The sequence below is a fragment of the Hyperolius riggenbachi genome, chromosome 11, assembly GCF_040937935.1.
Source record: "Hyperolius riggenbachi isolate aHypRig1 chromosome 11, aHypRig1.pri, whole genome shotgun sequence".
Classification (NCBI taxonomy): Eukaryota; Metazoa; Chordata; class Amphibia; order Anura; family Hyperoliidae; genus Hyperolius; species Hyperolius riggenbachi.
The window spans coordinates 226,384,304-226,407,701 of record NC_090656.1 but is presented as its reverse complement, the minus strand read 5'-3'; the positions used below and the strand labels follow the sequence as shown (position 1 = coordinate 226,407,701).

Below are 23,398 nucleotides of genomic sequence, written 5' to 3'. Positions count from 1 at the left end.
TGGTGTGCGGGATCCCTCCTCGGCACCTCCTGGCTTCCCAGCCCACATATTCTTCGCTGCAATCCCCAACAGCAATCTTCTCTTCTTCCTCCATCCACTTCCTGTCTCTCGGCGATCATGTCCCCTGGCGTGTCCCACTGATGATGCTGCGTGCGGGGCCCCCCCCCCCCTTTTTTTGTATTGGATTCAATACAAACATCTGTATTGGATCCAATTTAAAAAAAATTCCAAGTGTAAACAACAACAACAACAACAAAAAAGCTGCTGCAGCTAAAGCTAATAACATTTTTTGGGATGCATTAAAAAGGGAAATAAAAACTCGAGATGCGAGCATAATATTGTCCCTGTTTAACTCTCTAGTAAGGCCACATCTGGAATATGGAATTCAGTTCTGGGCAGCGCATTACAGGAAAGATATTGCAGTTTTAGAGCAGGTGCAGAGACGAGCAACAAAATTGATACGTGGGATGGAAGGTCTCACTTTCCAAGAAAGGTTAGATAAACTGGGTTTATTTAGTCTAGAGAAAAGACGCCTTAGAGGGGATCTAATGAACGTGTAAATACATCAGAGGGCAATTTAACAGGTTCAGCGCCGCAGTGCCGAAAATCTCATGCATCCGAGCAACGTTCACCTCCCATTCATTCGCCTATAACTTTATTGCTACTTATCACAATGAATTGATTTATATCTTGTTTTTTCCGCCACCAATTAGGCTTTCTTTGGGGGGTACATTTTGCTAAGAGCCACTTTACTGTAAATGCCTTTTAACAGGAAGAATAAGAAAAAGACGGAAAAAATTCATTGGAAGAACAAAGAGAAATCGAGAGCCCAATATGGTGTAGTATTGTTAAGTTGGTTGTGGTTTAAAGCAAAATATTAAGATATACTCACAAACATGGGTTACCCATAGGCAACCACTTCAAATGCAGGTGGGGAGTATTAGAACCTGACCCCACTCAGGTTATTAAGATGACGCTCTCTGTAGATAGGAAACGGGGTAGCACCCCTCCACCGAGGGTGGAATCAAGATTTCAGCAAGGCTTGGTGTACAGAGGCGCCAGAGTAGAATAAAAATGTTTAAAAACCGTCTAAAAGAGGGGGATGTTCAGGTGGACTTACCTCCCTCAAAAATATAGAACTCAATTGAGTCACAATATATCAATACAAAAAAACGTTTTATTTAACTCCACTTAGTGCAACGCGTTTCGCAGGTGTGGTCCTGCTTCATCAGGCAAACAGGAGTATAACTCAATGGGTCTAGATGCAGAAGTGAGCGCCTCTGAGAGGCGCTCACTTCTGCATCTAGACCCATTGAGTTATACTCCTGTTTGCCTGATGAAGCAGGACCACACCTGCGAAACGCGTTGCACTAAGTGGAGTTAAATAAAAGGTTTTTTTGTATTGATATATTGTGACTCAATTGAGTTCTATATTTTTGAGGGAGGTAAGTCCACCTGAACATCCGGCTCTTTTAGACGGTTTTTAAACATTTTTATTCTACTCTGGCGCCTCTGTACACCAAGCCTTGCTGGAAAAAATTCATTATTTCTCAGTTTTTGGCCATTATAGTTTGAAATTAATATACGCTACCGTAATTAAAACGCATGTATTTTATTTGCCCATATGTCCCGGTTCTTACACCGTTTAAACGATGTCCCTATCACAATTTATGGTGCCGATATTTCATTTAGAAATAAAGGTGCATTTTTTCAATTTGCGTCCATCCCTATTTATAAGCTTATAATTTTAAATATTATAATAACATATTCTCTTGACATGCATAATTAAAAAGTTCAGACCCTTGGGTAACTATTTATGGTTTTTTTTTTTTTTTTTAATTGTATTTTTTTTTTTTAATAAAAAAAATTGTATGTGGGTAATTTTTGGTATGGAAGGGAAACTGCTAATTTTAAATGTAAAATTATAGATTTTTTTTTTTTCAAAAATGTATGTGGGTGCAGTTTACTATTTGGCCACAAGATGGCCACAGTGAAAAAAGTCCTGGATGCGAACGATCTCGCATCCAGGAACTAAAATGCTGGGGAAAAGTTTCCTGGGGGCAGAAATACCGCGCTCTCTGTAGAGAAAGAGTCGGTATTTCTGCGGGGAAGTTAGATCGGTGAATGGGAATTATATTCCCATTCACTGATCGGGGGGCTAGCGGCGGGTGCACGCACGGGCGCGCGCCCGATCGCGCGCACCACGCAGGGAAAACAGCAGTGTCTATCTGGACGAGGAAACTCGTCCAGATAGGCCGAACTGGATAAAAGCTTGGCGGATGAGCTTGTTGTCCCTTGGCCTTCTCAAAGATCTGCGCATGGAGGAAAAACGTTTTAGCCATTTATTTAGTAAAGTGTTCTTTACAGTAAGAGTGATTGAGATTTGGTATGCATTGCCACAGGAAATAGTTATGACAAATTCTAGATCTGCAAAGGGGGCTTAGATGCTTTCCTTGCGTTGAATGACATCCATGGCTACAATTACTAGGTAATGCCTAATGATGTTGATCCAGGGATTTTATCTGATTGCCATCTGGAGTCGGGAAGGATTTTTCCCTTTTGGGGCTAATTGGACCATGCCTTGTAAGGGTTTCTTCGCCTTCCTCTGGATCAACAGGGATATGTGAGGGAGCAGGCTGGTGTGGTACTTTGTTTTCTGGTTGAACTCGATAAGATTTATGTCTTTTTCAACCAAATTAACAATGTAAAAAAATACCGGTAAGTTTTTTTTTTTTTTTTTATATTGTCCGCATGCATGCAGGCAACAATATAAAGAAATAAGGGGGGAAAAAAAAGGCAATAAAACGCCGGGGAGGGTAAAAAGGAGCGATATCCTTCACTGAATAGTGGCTGCATGAGCCATATGTCATCCCACCATAGTCCCCACACTGTGTCCTCCCACTCTGGCGATACCGGGTGGCTGTAGACGTATTGTGTGGCCATAGTATGCGGGGGGCAATCTATAGCAGCCAAACTTTGTATGGGTTTTTAAAAATTGGTCTCTTTTTTTCACTTGCTTTATTAAAATTGCATATTTAATTGAAAAGTGAATCCGGATGATGTCATGGTTAGCCTGTTTGATAGCAAATGCAACTACTAGTGCCATCATTAGTGGTGATGGGGCTTTCTAATACATGGTTGAGCCGGGCATTGTTATTTATTAGAACAACATTACCCACACCAGGGACGGACTGAAAAGCCAAGCATCTCCATCTGGGCTCACTGCTTTTTCATTAATACTCTCTCCCCCCCCCCCCCCCCCCCCAAAAAAAAAACAAAAACAAAAAAAAACAAAAACCTAAAGACAAATTTTCAAAGCAAAAGTCATATTCATAAGAGTAAGTTACATGATGCACTACCTGATCTTCTACAACTCAAAAATCCCATTGTGCTACTGTGCAGGGCTGTGGAGTCGGAGTTGAGGCAATTTTGGGTACCTGGAGTGGTTTCAATAAACTGAAGAGTTGGAGTATTTTTGTACCGACTCCACAGCTCTCAACTGTGCACCTATCCACACAGTCCACACAGGTTTAACACCAACCCTTCTCGCACTCCACTGGCTACCGATAAAATGGAGAAATCTGTTTAAAGTGAACCTTAAAGGGGAACTGAAGAGAGAGGTATATGGAGTCATGTCTATTTCCTTTTAAGCAATACCAGTTGCCTGGCAGCCCTGCTGATCCTCTGCCTCTAATACTATTAACCATAGCCCCTGAACAAGCATTCAGCAGATCAGGTGTTTCAGTGGTTCAGACTTTAAAGTCAGATCTGACAAGACTAGCTGCATGCTTGTTTCTGGTTTTATTAAGATACTACTGCAGAGAAATAAACCAGCAGGGCTGCCCAGGCAACTGGTATTGATTAACAGGAAATAAACATGACAGCCTCCATATAGCTCTCTCTTCAGTTCCCCTTTATGTCAGAAAGAAAAAATTAGTTTTACTCACCTGGGGCTTCTACCAGCCCCCTGCAGCAGTCCTGTGCCCTCGCAGCCACTCACTAATCCTCTGGTCCCCCGCTGCCAGCTAGTTTCGTTTTTGCCGACAGGCCCGTCAGGACTGGCCACGCGTAGCTTTTTCCGCATTACTGACTGTAATTAGCGCTATTGCGGGCCGCAACGTGTACAAAAATATGCGTTGCCGCATATCTATGCGTTCGTAATGCGGCAACCAGAGGATTAGTGAGTGGCTGCGAGGGCACAGGACTGCTGCAGGGGGCTGGTAGAAGCCCCAGGTGAGTAAAACTCATTTTATTCTGACTTAAGTGTCTCTTTAAGATTGGCTTATTCAAATCCTTGCACAATCTGGGCCCTGGATATCTGAAGGACTTGTTGCACATGCATCACACCCCCACAATCTTAAATCAAGGGACTCCAATAACTTGGTCACCCCACCTCAAAGCCTTTGGAGGCAGAGCATTCTGTCATGCTGCCCCTACACTTTAGAACTCCCTGCCACACCCAATCAGGACATCTCCATCCCTGGAAGCATTTAAAGGAACACTTAAGTCAAAAAATAAACAGAGTTGAACTTATACCTGGGGGTTCTTGAAGCCCTCTGGAGTGATCCGGTGCCCACAATGCCGGTCCAAGTCCCTCCAGCCAGCAGCAGCGCTTCTCACAAAGCTGGCTGGTCACCACATGTTGGCAGCTACTGTGCATTGCTGGCCCTGAGCGGTATGTACCCTGATCGCTCTCCCACGCCGGGATCGCTCTGCGCAGTAGCGAGTTTCGTCTACTGCACATGCGCAGAACGCTCCCGGCCCGCATGATGAAGCGCGTGGAAGGACTTGGACCGGCGTCGTGGGCACAGAACAACTCCAGGGGCTGCAAGAGGCCCAGGTAAGTTAAAATAATTTTTTTTTTAAACTTAAGATTTCCAAACTGAAAAGCCACCCGTTTAGTCTGGCATAAATGAACACCTGACTATTTCCTCTGTAACACAGCCCAGCCTGCAGCCCTGTATTGATAGGAGTAATAACTATGCACTGTGAGTCCAATGGGAGAAAAGTGCTTTACAAATGTTATTGTATTATTGTATTAAGACCTCTATTGCTCACACACGCCTGATATGGACTCACCTGAAGAGATATATTGATCATATCTACATTCTTAAATATGGTCAGCCAGAAGTCGGGGATACCCTTAAGGTCCTCTGTGCTCGGCGTGTCACTGAGGGTCATCTTCTTCTTCACATCTTCCTACAAAACAAAACACCAATAAGAACACAAGAGTCTCCCGCCACAGACCCCAAAGACGACAACAGACCACAGAGATAGTCACAGAGCTGACTCCAGGCCACAGAACTTACCAAAGGCAACAGAGTTGACTGCAGGCCACAGAGATAGCAACAGAGTTGACTACATGCCACAGAGATAGTCACAGAGCTGACTCCAGGCCACAGAGATAGTCACAGAGCTGACTCCAGGCCACAGAGATAGTCACAGAGCTGACTCCAGGCCACAGAGATAGCCACAGAGCTGACCGCAGGCCACAGAGATAGCCACAGAGCTGACCGCAGGCCACAGAGATAGCCACAGAGCTGACCGCAGGCCACAGAGATAGCCACAGAGCTGACCGCAGGCAACAGAGATAGCCACAGAGCTGACCGCAGGCAACAGAGATAGCCACAGAGCTGACCGCAGGCAACAGAGATAGCCACAGAGCTGACCGCAGGCAACAGAGATAGCCACAGAGCTGACCGCAGGCAACAGAGATAGCCACAGAGCTGACCGCAGGCAACAGAGATAGCCACAGAGCTGACCGCAGGCAACAGAGATAGCCACAGAGCTGACCGCAGGCCACAGAGCTGACCACAGGCCACAGAGATAGTCACAGAGCTGACCGCAGGCAACAGAGATAGTCACAGAGCTGACCGCAGGCAACAGAGATAGCCACAGAGCTGACCGCAGGCAACAGAGATAGCCACAGAGCTGACCGCAGGCAACAGAGATAGCCACAGAGCTGACCGCAGGCCACAGAGCTGACCACAGGCCACAGAGATAGTCACAGAGCTGACCGCAGGCAACAGAGATAGTCACAGAGCTGACCGCAGGCAACAGAGCTGATCACAGGCCACAGATCCAGTCATAGACCACAGTGCCGACCACAGGCCAGACAGCCACAGAGTCGACTGCAGGCCACAGAGACAGCCACAGATTTAGCCAAAGACCACAAAGCTAGCAGCAGGCCAGACCAAAGAGTTGGCCGCAGACCTAGCCACAGACTTCAGACTCGACCACAGACCCAACCACAGAGCAGCCAACGTGGCCAACCAAAGAGCCTGCCACAAGCCACAGAAATGGACTACAGAGCACAGGTCAGATATTCGGACACAATTATGCATGTAAATGCTTTCTGTACTAATGTACTAATAAGGAAAAAGCGGAACTTTGTTTATATCTAATGCTATAAGATGATGGGTTTAAGGTACCCATACACGTTTACATTGCCACCCAATGTGGCAATCAGATCAATCCCTCTGATCAGAATCTAATCAGAGAGGGATTGAATCCCCTACACATTATCAGTACAGGTAGTCCCAGACTTACGAACGACCCACTTACACCAATAGCCTGAAAATGCTGGATTCTGTGGTAACGAGTCAAAACTTTATTTTAAAAAGACCTTGTAGTTATTCGACGTAGATCAAATTTTGCTTGTCTTATTACTCGGTTAAAAGAACATATTGGACTTCCGGTTCCGGCGCCCGCATGATCGGAGGCTAGGGGTGAGAGCTCCGTGCAGAAACCGGCTTCGCTAACAAACCGCAGCCAGATAAAAGATAGGAGTTGATCCTCCGAGTAACCCCAAGTCACCAGCACACAGACGCGGCAGATGGACAAATACCTCACCCGGTCCTCTCGGAAAAAGGCCGAGAAAAACGCCCGGCAGGAACCGCATGCAGGCAAGATGGCGGCGGGAAGATCCCACACCTCCCAGAGCCCTGAGCCTCACTCACCCGCGGGAACGTGGGACACTGAGAGCATAGAGGAGGATCACACCAGTGGGTCGCTCCACAGTGAAGACTACCGGGCAATCGCCCAGGAAGTGGCCAAGTTTATTACGCCTGACCTCCAATCCATAGTGGAGGGAGCTGTGAGGAAGTCCTTGGGACATGTAACGCGTCAATTGCAAGACCACGCGGGGAGGCTCGGAGAAGCGGAGAAACGCATAAGAGAATTGGAGAAAGATGTAGAGGAGGCAAGTAAACAGCTAGAGGACTCCCAGAGACACGAGCAAATGTTCTACGATCGTATTGAGGACATGGAGAACAGATCTAGACGGAACAACCTGCGAGTGGTAGGCCTCCCTGAACAGTATAAACTACAGGACATTGACGAGTTCTGTGAAAAGACCCTGCCAGAACTTTTAAATATGGATGGAACCTGTAGGGCAGAACGAGCCCACAGAGTGGGCCCCCAGAGAGCAGAAGGAGATAAGAGACCACCTAGGCTGGTAATGGTCCGCTATTTGGACTATAAAGATAAGGCAAAACTACTCTCAGCTTTTAAAGCACGCAGGGAACCACTTCTATTAGAGGGTAAGAAAATCATGATCTTTAACGATTACTCGGCAGATGTTACCAAGCGCCGTCAAGCCTTCAACGAAATATGCTCGGAATTGGTGAAGAGGAAGATTCGATTTGCCCTGATGTACCCTGCAACTTTGAAAATAACGGCGAAAGATGGGGAGACCTACATCTTCAAAAAACCTTCTGAAGCCAAAAAATTCCTTTCGCATCCTACGGCCTTTAACAGCCCGGCTAAAGAACGTGCTGGCCACTCGACGGAAGGTCCGGACATGAGTACCTGAGAAGAAGTGTTCCAGGAGGTCGTAAGTTACTGTGTGATCCTGTGTTGGGGACTGTTTAATGTTATGCGCTTTTGAGAAGTTATATGGCTGCTCATACACACGAAGCAATTGTTTATTGGAAACCCGCGAAGCCGGGGAAGCAGGAGAAAAGACACTCACCGAGGGAGAGAATGGCGGAAGCGACATGCGGGGAAGAAGTGAGGTCTGAAGAAAGAAAGGATGATAATGGGGAACTGAACTTACGGGGAAAGTTATTCAGCTGCTCATTGAGCAAAGATACGGGGGGTAAGGGAAGGGGGGAGGGGTATATAACTGGTCACTCCATGCTTAAGGCTCTTATAGGGGATTGTTGTCTAATCTATAGTCGTTTAGTGGATAAGAGGAGCTCTGACTGGCAAATTGGTTGTCTTAGTACCAGGTGCTACACATTCTCTCAGATATATAGATGACGTTCAAAATTATATCATGGAATGTGAAGGGCCTGCGGTCTCCACATAAGAGATCGCAGGTTCTGCGCCACCTAAAGAAATTACGTGCGGACGTAGCAATATTGCAGGAAACGCATCTAAAAGTAGGGGAAGCGAAACTCATGCGGAAAAGTTGGGTGGCAGAAGTATTCGAATCTCCAGCACAGAACCGCAAGGCGGGAGTCTTAACTCTAATCAGTAAAAAGGCCCGGGCAGAGTCAGAGCTCCTCTGGTCGGATGGGGAGGGAAGATGCTTAGCGGTAAATCTCATACTACCAGGGGATAAACTCACAATTTTTAATATTTATGGACCAAATGCTGGTACGAGTCAGTTTCTACATAACTTACAATGGCAGGTAACAAAGGTGGTGGCTAATAACCTTGTAATAGGAGGGGACTGGAATACGGTAATGCACACAGATGAGGATAAAAAGGGAGGAAACTATACCAGGCCGCAATTAGGGGGCAAAGAAACAGTCCTGGCTAAATTCCAAGCAGCTATGCAGCTTACGGACTCATGGAGATATATGCACCCATATGACCGGGAGTACTCCTTTCACTCGGCAGCGCATGGAACCTTTTCCCGCCTAGATTATATCTTCATAAATGACCGTTTAACGAATAGAATCCATACGGCGGAGATAGAAGATATAGTAATCTCCGATCACGCTCCGGTATCTCTGGAAATACAGGAAAAAATTCAGAAGGGTTCGGATATAATCTGGAGATTCCCCTCCTTTCTGTATGGGGATGAGGGGTTCCATGCGCTGCTGAGGGGCTGGTGGTTCGAATATAGGGAGGACAATAGGGGACACGAGGCAACCCCCCTTCTCTTTTGGGACACGGCCAAAGCGGTCCTGAGAGGTCGCATCATGGCATATGTGAGCGCAAAAAAAAGAGAAACAGCAAAGCAATATAAGGAGGCACTTCTGAGGGTTAGAGAGGCTTTCAGAAATTACAAGCTGTCCCCCACTGTACAGAAAAAATCTGATTGGCTTTCAGCTAAAGCCAATTCAGACAAGTGGTTTAGGGATAAAGAAACAATATCCAGATCATACACAGAGCTGAAATTTCATAAATATGGCAGTAAAGCGGGACGTATTCTAGCCTTTATGGCACGAGGCCACTTTACACCTACAAAAATACACACAATACGGGACGAGGGGGGAAGCCTGTTACACAATCCGAAGCAGATAAACGAACGATTCCGACGATTCTACGAGGCATTATATGCAGATACAGGGGAAGTAGATGTAGAGGGGATTCAAAATATACTACGAAAGGTTCACCTGCCTCAGCTTACCCAAGAGGAGGTAGAAGGCCTCAATGCAGATATAACAGAAGGAGAGATTAAAGCAACAATTAAAAATTTAACTAACCACAAAGCCCCAGGCCCAGACGGCCTCCCAGGAGAGTTCTATAAAATTATGAAAGAAGAGATAGTCCCTACACTTAGACGGGTATATGACACCACATTGAAAGGTAGAGGCCTTTTGGGCACAGGGAATGAAGCCCATATTAAATTACTCCACAAGGCGGGCAAAGACCCACAAAACCCAGGGTCCTACCGCCCAGTCTCCTTAATAAACCAGGATATTAAATTGCTCTCTAAGATCATGGCTGATAGACTGGCAGATCTTATGCCCAAACTAATCCAAGGAGAGCAGGTGGGCTTCATTAGAGGAAGAGCGGCGGTCACCAACATTAGAAAAGTGCTCCTGGTCCTAGAACAAGTAAAAGCGTACCCTAAATCGAATAAGAACTGTGCCCTGGTAACTTTTGACGCTGAAAAAGCGTTTGACGCAGTTAGATGGAAATGGGCAGAAGCTGTCCTTGTTAAAATGGGATTCCAGGGGGCATTCCTCACTATGTTTCGACTCATGTATAATTCCCCCCAGGCTAGAATTAGTACACCAGGCTTCCTCTCCTGTCCCTTTTCATTACATAGAGGCACAAGACAGGGGTGTCCTCTTTCACCCCTGTTATTTAACATATCACTGGAGCCTATGGCTCGGCTATTACATAATAAGCTGGAAGGTATACGCATTGGTCACATGAAAGTAGTGCAGACTCTATTCGCGGACGACCTCCTACTCTTCTTGTCAGACCCAGCCCAACAGCTCCCGAAGGCCCTGGAAATCATTCAGGAAATAGGCAATCACTCAGGATTTAAAATAAACACATCAAAGTCTGAACTATTATTGCTCTCAAAGTACGCAGATCATGAATCGGCCAGCGGTCTGGGTCTACAAGTAGCAAAAGAAAAGATAAGATATTTAGGAATAGATATTGGTAGGGATCCGAGCTCACTCTATACCCGCAACTTTTCCCCACTTATAAAGTCTGTAATTGAACAGATGCAGAGCTGGAAAGAGATTCCACTAGGAGTCCTTGGGAGAGCGGCGCTAGTCAAAATGATTAGCTTTGGGAGATTACTCTACCCTATGCAGGTTATCCCTCTATTGTTAAAACACAAGGATGTTAGAGCCCTCAACGCCGCATTCACTAAATTCTTATGGAGGGGGAAACGAACGCGCATATGTCTGATGAGGTTACAGCTCCCAAAAGCGATGGGGGGTCTGAACTTTCCAAATATCAGAAAATACAACCTAGCTTGCATGTTCCGACATGTTAGGGACTGGATTGCTAACACAGGACATTTTTCAAATATAGAACTAGAGAAATGTGTAGCTGAACCATGGGAACTGACGGGTCTCCTACACACGAACTGGCCATGCTTGCCAGTACGACTTAAATATAATGTAATATATAGAGATACCTTGCTAACCTGGAGAGAAATACGTAAACTATTCCACCTTCCTTGGAGGATATCAAAATACATGCCCCTAGGAGGGAATCCGGGATTTAAACCAGGTTCTTTACATGAAAACTATACAGTCTGGGCGGATAAGGGGGTTACAAAATTGGGCAATTTGATGGATCTCCGGGAACATAGACTCTCAACTCTGAGGGAATTATCGCAAAACTATGGTATCCCAAGAACTGACTTTCTCATATACAATCAAATTTGCTCTTACGTTAGAGCTAATCTACAAAACATAGCTTCAATAGCTGATATCTTACCATTTGACCTTTTCTTAAAGCCAAGAGGGGAGAGGCTATCTCTATCGGAGATCCAAAGATCTATTGCAACAATTGGGATGGAGGAGAAAGCAGTTCATAATATGAGCAGCTGGTCGAAAACATTCCAGGCCCCCAACCTAGAGAAAAGGATACTAGAGGGCAATAATTCAGTGAGAAGGGTGATGATAAGTGAGAAATGGAGGGAGTCCCACCTACTAATGATATATAAAGCAAAGTATGCCTTTAACTTAATTTATAAGACCCCAAGACCTGGATACATAGACCATTGCCCTAAATGTCATCAACCTCAGGCTAACATGGTTCATTGCATCTGGGACTGCCCTCCAATCCAAACTTTCTGGGACACGATTTGCATCTTTGCAGGTAAACTAGGAAATTGCACCATAGTAAAAGAACCACTTCTGCTTCTATTCAATGCAGCCCCGGTAGAAAACACACCGGATCAAACCAAACACATACAGGACATTGTACATATAACAATGTTGGCAGCACGCAAATCAATCTTTAACAGGTGGATATACTCAACATCTCCCACTTTGTGGGATGCTCAAGAGGAACTGAGACAATTAATGCTGATGGAAAAACTGGATGCAACTATGAATATGGATAAAGGGACGAAAAGATTCTTCAAGAGATGGAAACCCTTCTTATTGCTCACAATGTCAGATGCAGACCTACAACGCCTGATGCAGCCCTTCAAGTATTCCTCATGGTATGCGAGAGCGGATCTATCTGGCTCTCTAGGCAGACTGAAACTAAGAGCATGATCTGTCCAAATGAACAATGGGCATAAGACCCTAACCCCTAGGCCTTGGGAGAGGTTCTACTTGACTCTATTCTAGCTAAGCAGGAGTGACCAGGGGGGAGGGAGGGTAGAAAGGGAGAAGGGGGGGGGGGGAGGGGGTTGAGTTATACATCCTGTTTGTCTTGAACTATATCTTCGCTGTGAAGATCATTTCAGCTGTCATTGTTTATTGGAAAAATTCAATAAAACGTTTAAAAAAAAAAAAAAAAAAAAGAACATATTGATAAAAGTTTTGAAACACAAAAAGACCTTGTAGTTTTTGGGAAAAATGATTTTGAAAAATTCAATAAAAAAAAAATGTTTAACCACTTTAGTCTGAGGCACCGCTACAGGTAAACTGGACGAGTATTGACGTCCAGTGTTTAAGTGGCGGTGCGTGCGTAGCTGCCGCTACGAGCGGAGGCATTTCCGTGACGACGGTTGGGGAAGGGAAGCAGGGCTTCCCCGAACCAATCGCAGTGCATGTAATAAATGGTCAGGATCTTGATCAGGGGCCATGTCCATTCATAAGGAAGAATGTGAATGAAAGTAAAAGAAAAAAAGTACACCTTTATTTCTACATAATATATTAACGCCATACATTGCACTAGGAACACAATTTAAAAGCGGATATAGCCAGGACGAATAGGCAAATAAAATGGGTGGATTTTATTTATAGTAGCATTACTTATTTTAACCACTTAAGGACTGCGGTGTTAACCCCTCCCCCCTAGTGACCAGGCCTTTTTTCACAAAAATATGGCCACTGCAGCTTTAAGGCCTCGCTGCAGGGTCACACAACTCTGCACACAAGTGATCCCCCCCCCCCTCCCACCAACAGAGCTCTCTGCTGGTGGTGTCTGATCGCTTCCCCATTGTTTATTTTATAAATATTTATTTTTTAAATAAAATTGTACTTTTTTTTTTTTTTTTTTTAAACCCCCTTCCCTCCCCCCGCCAGCCAATCAGCGTGATCAGCTGTCATAGGCTTCAGCCTATGACTGTGGATAACAATTTTTCCCTCCAGGGGGGACAGCTGGGTCACACAGCTGTTCTTAGTACAGTGCTGCCTTAGATCGCAGCGCCGTCTAACAGCATCAGCGCTCGCACTCTCCTGCAAAGCCCATTCCCAGCCGTTCACGCCAATCGGCGTGGGGCGGTCCTGGGGCTGCCGCACTGCTCATGCCAATCGGCATGGAGCAGTCAGCAAGAGGTTAAAACTATAGGGGATGGAATTGGAGAAATAGTGTATTTTTTCTTTTCAATTTTTGTATTTGCCTATAAAGTACATAGAAAATAAAGTAATTACTGAAAACAAGTATCACCCAAAAAAAGCTTAACCTATTCGCGTTCCGTCGTTTTCACGTGAGAAATGTTCACCTCCCATTCATTAGCCTATAACTTTATCACTACTTATCACAATGAACTGATCTATATCTTGTTTTTTCCGCCACCAATTAGGCTTTCTTTGGGGGTTACATTTTGCTAAGAGCCACTTTACTGTAAATGCATTTTAACAGGAAGAGTAAGTAAAAAACAGAAAAAAATTATTATTATTTCTCAGTTTTCAGCCATTATAGTTTTAAAATAATACATGCCTCCATAATTAAAAGTCACGTATTGTATTTGCCCATATGTCCCGGTTATTACACCGTTAAAATTATGTCCCTATCACAATGTATGGCGACAATATTTTTTCCGTTTTGCATCTATCACTATTTACAAGTTTAAAATAAAAAAAAAAAAAAAAAAAAAAATTTTTTATATATATATATATATATATATATATATATATATATATATATATATATATATATATATATATATATATATATATATATATATATATATATATATATATATATATATATATATATATATATATATATATATATATATATATATATATATAGAAATATATCATCTTTACATTGATATTTAAAAAGTTTAGACCCTTAGGTAAATATTTACATTTTTTTTTATTATTTTTATTTCTTTTTTTATTGTAATGGGTTTTTTTTTTATATTAAACATTTTATTTGGGTAGTTTTGGGAGGGTGGGATGTAAACAATAGGTTTAAAATGTTAATGTGTGTTGATTTTAATTTTTTTTTACTTTTGGTTGTAGTATTACTTTTTGGCCACAAGATGGCGGCCATGAGTTTGTTTACATGACGTCACTCTAAGCGTAACACACGCTTAGAGCGACCCATGGGGGAGGTAACAGCCAGAAAAGGCGCAGCTTCCGAGAGAAGCTGTCGCTTTTTCAGCGGGGGAGAGGAATCAGTGATCGGGCACTTTGGCTTCAATTCATCAAAGGGTGTTCGATAACAAAATCCCAGTCCTTAAAATACCGCATTCGGTATTTTACACTTCACTGTGCTAATTCATCAATATTTTCCCATGTGTGGTAGAGGTTCGTTAAGTTACCGAAGTACTACGGCTTCAGTTCATCAAAGGCTGTTAGATAACAGCAGAGTGGTGCAGAGCAGCTTGGAATGTCCATGTGTTGTTACAAGCTGATTACAATAAAAGGCATCCAGACATCCCTTTACATGTAAACGTGTTATAGTTACTGTTACTTATACTGCCTCTGCTGCTCTGAATCTGTCCATCAGTGTTTCTTAACATTTTACTTATGTGCCACAACGTAGCTAAACTTCCTGGAGACATTACAAATTATTATTATTTAGTATTTATATAGCGCCGACATATTACGCAGCGCTGTACAGAGTATATATATCTTGTCACTAACTGTCCCTCAAAGGAGCTCACAATCTAATCCCTACCATTGCCATATGTCTGTATTATGTAGTGTAAGTACTGTAGTCTAGGGCCAATTTTAGTGGGAGCCAATTAACTTATCTGTATGTTTTTGGAATGTGGGAGGAAACCGGAGTGCCCGGAGGAAACCCACGCAGACACGGAGAGAGCATACAAACTCTTTGCAGATAGTGCCCTGGCTGGGATTCGAACCAGGGACCCAGCGCTGCAAGGCGAGAGAGCTAACCACTACGCCACCGTGCTGCCCATTACAAATGCCATGCTTGGTGATTTCACCACTTGCATCTTTGCATATTCAAACAGGGACTCAAAGGGTTACACCACCGTTCTCTCTGCTCACTGCCTGGGGGGTCTGGAAGCTTGTGTGGAGAAGCCTGTGTGACCTATCAGCAGCACTTGCAGGAGAACAGGGGCTGTTTCTATTGGCTGCCTGCTCCTGTTAATCATGAAAACATTCACACAGAAGGCTTTCCAAGCCTGTAACGACAGGGGAGAGCTGGAGATAATCACCGAATGTGTGAGCTAATGCGGTAACCTTGATGAATTAACATTTACTGACATATTTACTGGCACATGTCGGTAATTTATCTCATTGCTCTGTCATTTCAGCTTCTCATTCGGTAACAGCTTTGATGAATTAACATTTTCGAAAGTGTTCCGTTAAGTCAGCTGTTCTCAGCATTACCGAATGCGGTAATGCTTGATGAATTGAAGCCAATAGCCCGATTCACTGATTGCCTGGCTAACGAGCCGTGGGCCGGGAGCGCGCGTGCGGCCGCGGGAGCGCGCGCATGGTTCCTGGACGTAGTTTCTACGTCCAGGAACCAAAATAGGTTAACTGATGGCGGAGAAAAACAAAACAAATAAAAAAATAAAAAAAAAATAAGAGAAAAAAAAAGGTATAGACCATTTACGTGTAATGCGTAGTGATAAAGTTATTGTCAAATGAATGGGAGGCGCACTGACAGGGGAAAATTGCTTCCCTCCTGAAGGTGAAAACACCTGCAGGCTGAAGTGGTTAAACTCAGTAAAATTACATTTTGCTGTGATACATTATAACACACAGGGGTTGGACAAAATAATGGAAACACCTAACTTTGGCATCATAATCTTTGAACATGTTTTAAGCAATCAAAACTTGACATGTTATTTTTTTTTGTTTATTATTTTTGTTATTTCATATGTTTAATTAAAATTTTTTTTTTTTTTTTACAGATATTTAAACCAAAGTTGGTTATAATTTATAAAAATGGCAGATCTCTCAGACTTTCAAAGAGGCCAAATTGTTGGTGCTCGTATGGCAGGCGCTACTGTAACAAACTGCCTGAATGCTTGGCATTTTAAGAGGCACTGTCTCAAAAGTAATGACTGCCTTTCAAAGAGAAGGAAAAACGTCCTTAGAAAAGCACAGTTGTGGCCGAAAGTCGAAGTTGTCTGAGAAAGACCGTCTGACTCTAAATCGAATTGTTAGGAAAGCTCACAAGACCACGGCTCCTAAAATTACTGCAGAGCTGAATGAACACCTACAGAACCCAGTTTCCACAAAAACTGTTAGTTGGGAGCTGCAGGACAAATCTGGATTCCACAGAAGAACTGCAATTAGAAAACCTCTGCTCTCAAAGGCAAATGTTTCAAAGTGTTTAGAGTGGTGTAGAAACCACTAGAATTGGTCCCTCGAGCAGTGGAAAAATGTGATTTTCTCTAACGAATCATCATTTACCTTATTTCCGACCTCCAGCCGAGTGTATGTTTGGAGACAGCCGAAAGAAGCATTTCATCCAGACTGCCTTCTCCCAACCGTAAAACATGGCGGGGGTTCTGTGATAATCTGGGTGCTATTTCTTGGAAATCCGCCGGGCCAACGATTTCCCTTCATGGAAGAATTAACAGCCGAGACTATTTAGGAATTTTGGGTGACCAAGTTCATCCTATGGTTCAAGAACTGTTTCCAGAGGGGAATGCCATCTTTCAAGATGATAATGCCCCAATCCATACAGCTAGAATTGTTAAAGAATGACACGAGGAACATTCTAATGAAGTTCTCATCTGGCCTCATCTGGCCACCACAATCCCCAGACCTCAACATTATTGAGCATTTATGGTCGTTAGAGATTCAAGTAAGAAGTCTATTTCTTTTCTGCCGCCATCGTCTCTAAAAGAACTGGAGGGTGTTTTAACTGAAGAATGGGCTAAAATTCCTTTGGAAACAATTCACAATTTGTATGAATCAATGCCTCGGAGAATTGAGGCTGTAATTGCCACAAAAGGTGGACCTACAACATAATAAAATATATTTTGTTGAATTTCAAGGAGTTTCCATTATTTTGTCCAACCCCTGTATATACAGCGAGTTCTGAGCAGCACTACTGCCCACAGCAACAAATAAAATAAAGCAAAAAATAAGAAAAAATACAAATAAAATAAAAAGTGCTTATTTTATATTATATGCATGCATGTGGACAACTTGCAAGACTAACTTGCAAGCAGTCCACAAAAATGCTTACAATATAAAGAAACAAAAAATTGTACTGCTTTTGGTACAAAAATCACTGGGAAATTAAATGCTGGGAAGGTTAATTACTATTCCCTCTCCAGATCCCCATGGACAGTGGCGGAATACGCAATTTGGCTTCCAGTTATTGCTGAATTACGCTGTTCTTACATTTTGGGAACGATCTTTTGACAGGGCCCAAATTAGTGTCCGAGTGCTGCTTTAGCTGTAATTCCTAATCTTGCCTATGGTGGCGCCAGCTGTGCTGAAATCTCTGGTGCAGTTTTTACTTGATTCACTTTACAGGGACCCTTACTTGGTGTACCCTCCTGTAAAGTGCCATGGAACAGGTCAGTGCTGTACATTCTAAAATATAAACTGATGTACTGAGGCCAAAAAATGGGCTTGGATTTCCGGGCTTTATATTTAGGTCACGGCAGTGCCCAATGACCTGAGCCAAAGCCTCTGTCCCCCATGAGACCCATCAGGAAGGAGTTGCCATGGGAACACAAGACTCTGCCTGGCATGTACCAGCAACATAACTGTACCCACCAATCCCCTATGTGGACGGCCACGCGCTGCTGTATGCTCCACCACCACAGCTTGCTGGACAGCAGATCGCGCTGTAACTGCGGTATACGGTCACCTGTCTGTTCTCCCTGCAGTTTCCCCCGCCGAGGAACTCAACTAGACCGGCAATTCCCAAAACCAAGATGGCAGAAACCTGTACGCCAATGCAGTCATGTGACTTCAACTTCCAGAAAACAGTAACATTTCTTGAGCAGCGAACAGTTTTACGAGGAGTTGAAGTGGGTTTGACGGTCTGTGGTCTGCAGGCTGGCTTGTGAGGTTCTGAGGTCATCATCCAATGAGGAGTCCGCAGGGAACAGAGACAGGAAGTGTTGGGCAGAGTTACTTACCGCTAACTTCTCCTTGTCTTCCTCCTCACCGCCACTCTGCCATTCACATTCTGCGTCTGTCGGCTCCACCTGTCCCGTGACGATAACTCTCCTCTGTAACAACAACAACAATCATGTGATCAGCAAGTAAGTCTATGGAAGCCTATGACTGCTCAGCAGATTGGAAAACCACCTCATGAGGTAGAAAATAATAATAAAAAATATATATAAAGGTACACAATTTTCCCATTATACTGACTGACATCACAGCCAGAGGAGTAATGTGGGCGGGCTATAAATTAAGCCACTCCCAGCAGCAGGATGGTCATTATTCTATCATTTACATAGCTGGCACAGCAGGTGATTTTTGTGCCAGTTTTTTCACTGATCTGAGGCGGCGGGCAAGCATCCCATGAAACAGGTTGTCAATTTTATGTGCTCAAATAAAATTTTTTCAAATAAACTGGTCCAAATTCTTCAAGAGGGGTAAGATTCCCTCTCTGTATATAAGGTTAACAGCTTAATTAGCCTATCTTTTATGCATTGGGCGACTCCACCCCTGGTTTAAGGGCCGGTTCACATTAGCGGGTTTTCCCCGGAATGTATACTGTACAAACGGAACGGATGTGAATGGATCCAATGTTAACCTATGGATCCATTCAGATATGTCCGTTGGCACGGATACGTTCCGGTCCCCGGACCTAAAAATTGCTGCAGGCCCTAATTTTCTGGACCGTTCTGCTTAGCGGAACGGATCTGGACAAAAATGCAGCACCATTGGGGGCAATGGGAAACGGAAAGTTTTTTCACACTAGAGAAGAAACGGACTGTTCCATGGGGGCATGGGCCAACGTGAATCTAGCGACGGGAGGGTGAGGGGAGGGTGCAGCAGCCAGGCGGGAGGGTGAGGGAGGGTTTATACATACCTAAACTTCATAGGCAGCCGGCGGTAGAGGCTTCTGTCTTCCACCTCATGTGACTACATTCCGCGTCATGTGACTAGTCACAAGTCGCACTGCGTAGTCACAGCGGAAGAAGAGGAAGCCTCTACCGCCGCCTACCTATGAAGATTAGGTATGTATTGCCGAGTGAAAACTGATCCGATCAATCAGATAAGATCCGTTTTCACTATGTGAACCGGGCCACGGACTGAGCCATCCGGATCCGGTGAAGCGGAGACCAGATCCGCTCACTGGATCCTTTTGGCTCATTTTGCAGATGTGAACCGGGCCTAATTGTCTTGTCATACCTCTTTAGAGATAATATTTTTTTTTTTAGTTTGTCCTAAAGAACTTCCGGAGTGCGACCACCCACTTCCTGCCACAGACCTGGAAAACCGAGCGGTGAAGGTTAATTTCCACCTGCTCTGACGGTAGTTGCAAGGATTTGTAACCCGCCTTTGTGAGTGTATACAACCTTAGCATTTTGCTCTTCCGAATCTTACACAATTCTGCACCATTGGGCTCCTGGTCTCCTTGTGTCTTTTAGATGAGCCTGGGGTTGTTACAATTACAGGAACCATTGACATAAGCGACCACTCCAGCCAAAAATTAAGCAGTTAAAGTCTGACAGAACCAACAGGTTTAGGACTAGTCCCTCTCATTCGGAAAATGCTTTTGAAAACAAAGAAAACGGAGTATCCCCCCATGAGGAGATGGACTAGTCCACAACCTGTCAATTCTGTCAGATTTTAACTGCTTAGTTTTTTTTTAGCTGAAGTGGTCCTTTAATGAAGAAGATTGTTTTATTGATCGGTCCAAATTTCGGAACAATTCTTTTAGTCTGATTGGCTATCTTATTTTCTGCTCTGTTGGTGGGCTCCAGGGGCGTTGCTAGAATCCTAAGAGATCCGGGGCACTTTTCGGCACTCCAGCTGAAAAAATGGGTGTGGCCATGCACCAGAATATGGATGTGGTCATGGGTGGAGCCAAATTTATATGAACTTAACAGCGGTCTAAGTAGGCCTGCCTAGCAAAATGTTGGATGAAGCCCCCCCCTCCCAATTCATTAAAAAAAAAAAAAAAATGCAGCATATCACATAAATAGGCAGTGTTGCTTAAACATAACCAAGCAGGAAATGCTGGCCTGCCGCCAGGCAGTCCCCCCATAGGGTTCCCTAATGTTTTTAGTGGACGCCCTCCCATGAGGCACCACAGCTCCCAGAATGTCCCCATAGTAGAACCACAACTCCCAGCATGCCCCCATAGAGGCATGACAGCACGCAGCATGGCACCACAGCACCTAGTAGGCCTACATAGATGCATTGTGTGGGGTCATGCTGGGTGCAGTGGTGCCTCTATTAAGCATGCTGGGTATTGTGGTGGAGAAGGGAAATAAGCCCGCAAGAGATGCCTGCAGAATCTGTAGACCAAGTGGCCGGAGGTGAGTACTGCCGCCCGCTGCCTGGAGGACATCCGGGGCACCCCAGGATAGATCCGGGGAACGTGCCACTGATCTTTGGGGCTAGCGACGTCCCTGGTGGGCTAACATGATCGTTTTAAATCGGACAGGAAATGTATCAGCCGATGATTCTTTTCTCTTGAATCTGATACTTTTCCTCTCCCGTTTGCCATCTGGGCATGTCTCCTGTGTAGTTAGACACTCATGTCTTGCATCGCGCTCTCACATTCTGACTCTAGCTGCAGGACCGTTGGTATGCCGTGCAGCCCCACGACCTACAGGTCATGTGACCCCAGAAGGGGCCGCCCCTCAGATTGCTGCCCTAATCTGTGGATGTGCACGTGTGCCAGTCACAGACATACGGCCGGTATAGTGCGGTCTCGCTACCTGCTCAAACAGCGGCTCATACAGCGCGGCGTACTTCCTCTCCAGCTCGTGGACCTCTTCATAGAATTTGGCTTCTATATGGGCACATTTCTCCTGCAGCTGCTTCAGCGCATTGATTCTTCGCTTTACTGCCTTCGGTAAACTGCTGATACAAAGCAAAGCGTTAACTGTCTTTACAACCAACATGAGAGCTCATCCAATAAAGGATAGCTAAAATCAACTTGCTCAGATCTGCATTGCTTGTCATCGGACACAGCACTTCCGTGTCGCCTCTGTCACGGTGTGTAGCTCTCGCCTGTCGCCGTCACCCTTACACCTCTGTTGCTCTCACACCTGTCGCTGTCACCCTTACGCCTCTGTCGCTCTCTCTCGCCTCCGACGCACTTACGCCTCTGCCACTCTATATAGGAGTAAAAGTGGCCACACACACCATACAATTTTTTACAATTCTTTTTCATTCAAGATTTACAATACATTTTTCTGATTGACTAACATTTGAAAATCTGACCAATGTAACACACGCGTTACATTTTTCCTCTGTTGCTCTGTCACCCTTACGGCTCTGTCTCTCTCTGTCGCGATCTCGCCTGTTGCTCTGTTACCCCCATGCCTCCGTCTCTCTCCGTCGCTCTCTTGCCTCTGACACTGTCACCCTTACGCCTCTGTTGCTCTCTCACCCTTACACCTCTGTCTCTCTATGTAACCCTTATGCCTCGGTCTCTCTCTTGCCTCTGACGCTGTGTCACCCTTATGCCTCTGTCGCTCTACCGCCTGTCGCTCTGTCACCCTTACACCTCTGTCCCTCTCTCGCCTCCGTCGCTCTGTCACCCTTACACCTCTGTCCTTCTCTCGCCTCCGTCGCCCTGTCACCCTTACACCTCTGTCCCTCTCTCGCAACCGTCGCTATCACCCTTACGCCTCTGTTGCTCTGTCACTCTTATGCCTTTCTTTCTCTGTTGCTTGCTCACCTCTGTCACCCTTACGCCTCTGTCTCTCCCTGTCGCTCTCTTGCCACTGTCACCCTTACACCTCTGTCTCTCTCCGTTGCTCTCTCGATTCAGTCCATGTCACCCTTATGCCTCTGTCGCTCTCTCGCCTCTGTCGCTCTGGCACCCTTACACCTCTGTCTCTCCCTGTCGCTCTCTCGCCTCTGTCACCCTTACGCCTCTGTTGCTCTCTCACCCTTACACCTCTGTCTCTCTATGTAACCCTTATGCCTCTGTCTCTCTCTTGCCTCTGACGCTGTGTCACCCTTATGCCTCTGTCGCTCTACCACCTGTCGCTCTGTCACCCTTACACCTCTGTCCCTCTCTCACCTCCGTCGCTCTGTCACCCTTACACCTCTGTCTCTCCCTGTCGCTCTCTCGCCTCTGTCACCCTTACGCCTCTGTCTCTCTCTCGCCTCTGTTGCTGTCACCATTATGGTCTCTGTCTCTTTCTGTCACCCTTACGCCTTTGTCTCTCTCTCGCCTCTGTTGCTCTTTCACCCGTACAACTCTGTTGCTCTCTCGCCTCTGTCGCTCTTTCACTCTTATGCCAGTCTCTGTCGTGCTCTCGCTTCTGACACACTTGCGCCTCTGACACACACACACACACACACAATTTTCTACAATTCTTTTCAAATCAAGATTTACAATCATTTTTTTCTGATTGATTGTAACATTTGAAAATATCTGTTTCTACGTAACTGTTAAATTTTTAAAAGAAAAAAAATTGTTTGCATCTCTACATTACAAAACTGTCAGTCTACCACACACCATACAGTCTTGCAAAAAGTTCAGAAAGATCAGAAATTTCCGCCACTCCCAATCAAGAAAAAAAAAAAAAAAAAAGGAAAACTGTAAATTTTGTGTAAAAAAGATCGTTTTAATCAAATAGCTGTAAAATTGTTTAAAACTTTTGTCAGTATTACTATGTATCTTGTTTGTTTCTTACTCTGTAGCGCCACGGATTATGTTGGGGATTTATAGATCAATAATAAAATTGGATCATTTAATTGTATCGTGTGTGGTGGCCACCTTAAGCACCTCAAGTGGTAATGTGGAGGGAGGACTGTGTTGTGTGACAATAAAGGTGTTGTGAAGTGATCACCATAAGTTTTGCTGTGAACAATATCACGGACAGTGTGCTGTGGATGTACTGCTTGCTGCAATTATGTAGCATGGATGGAAGGATATAGTATAATTAGGTAGTGAGCTCCTCTGAGGACAGTCAGTGTTATAATTTAAGTAGGCCTCAGTTATTTGGACTGAGTTAGTCAAAAAGGCT

General features: G+C 44.7%; 1 protein-coding gene across 4 annotated transcripts in view; it reads right to left on the bottom strand.

The window, feature by feature from the left end:
- NAP1L4 (nucleosome assembly protein 1 like 4) overlaps positions 1-23,398 on the bottom strand; it is a 77,979-nt gene that overhangs the window by 30,565 nt on the left and 24,016 nt on the right. For 3 of the 4 annotated variants that reach the window (XM_068260665.1, XM_068260664.1, XM_068260663.1), the window contains exons 4-6: positions 21,131-21,275; positions 18,365-18,457; positions 5,080-5,199 (exon numbers count right to left, since the gene is read on the bottom strand). In XM_068260665.1, coding sequence (XP_068116766.1) covers positions 5,080-5,199; positions 18,365-18,457; positions 21,131-21,275 — 358 coding nt within the window. The remainder of the gene's footprint in view (positions 1-5,079; positions 5,200-18,364; positions 18,458-21,130; positions 21,276-23,398) is intronic. The other variant, XM_068260666.1, reaches the window with a different exon arrangement.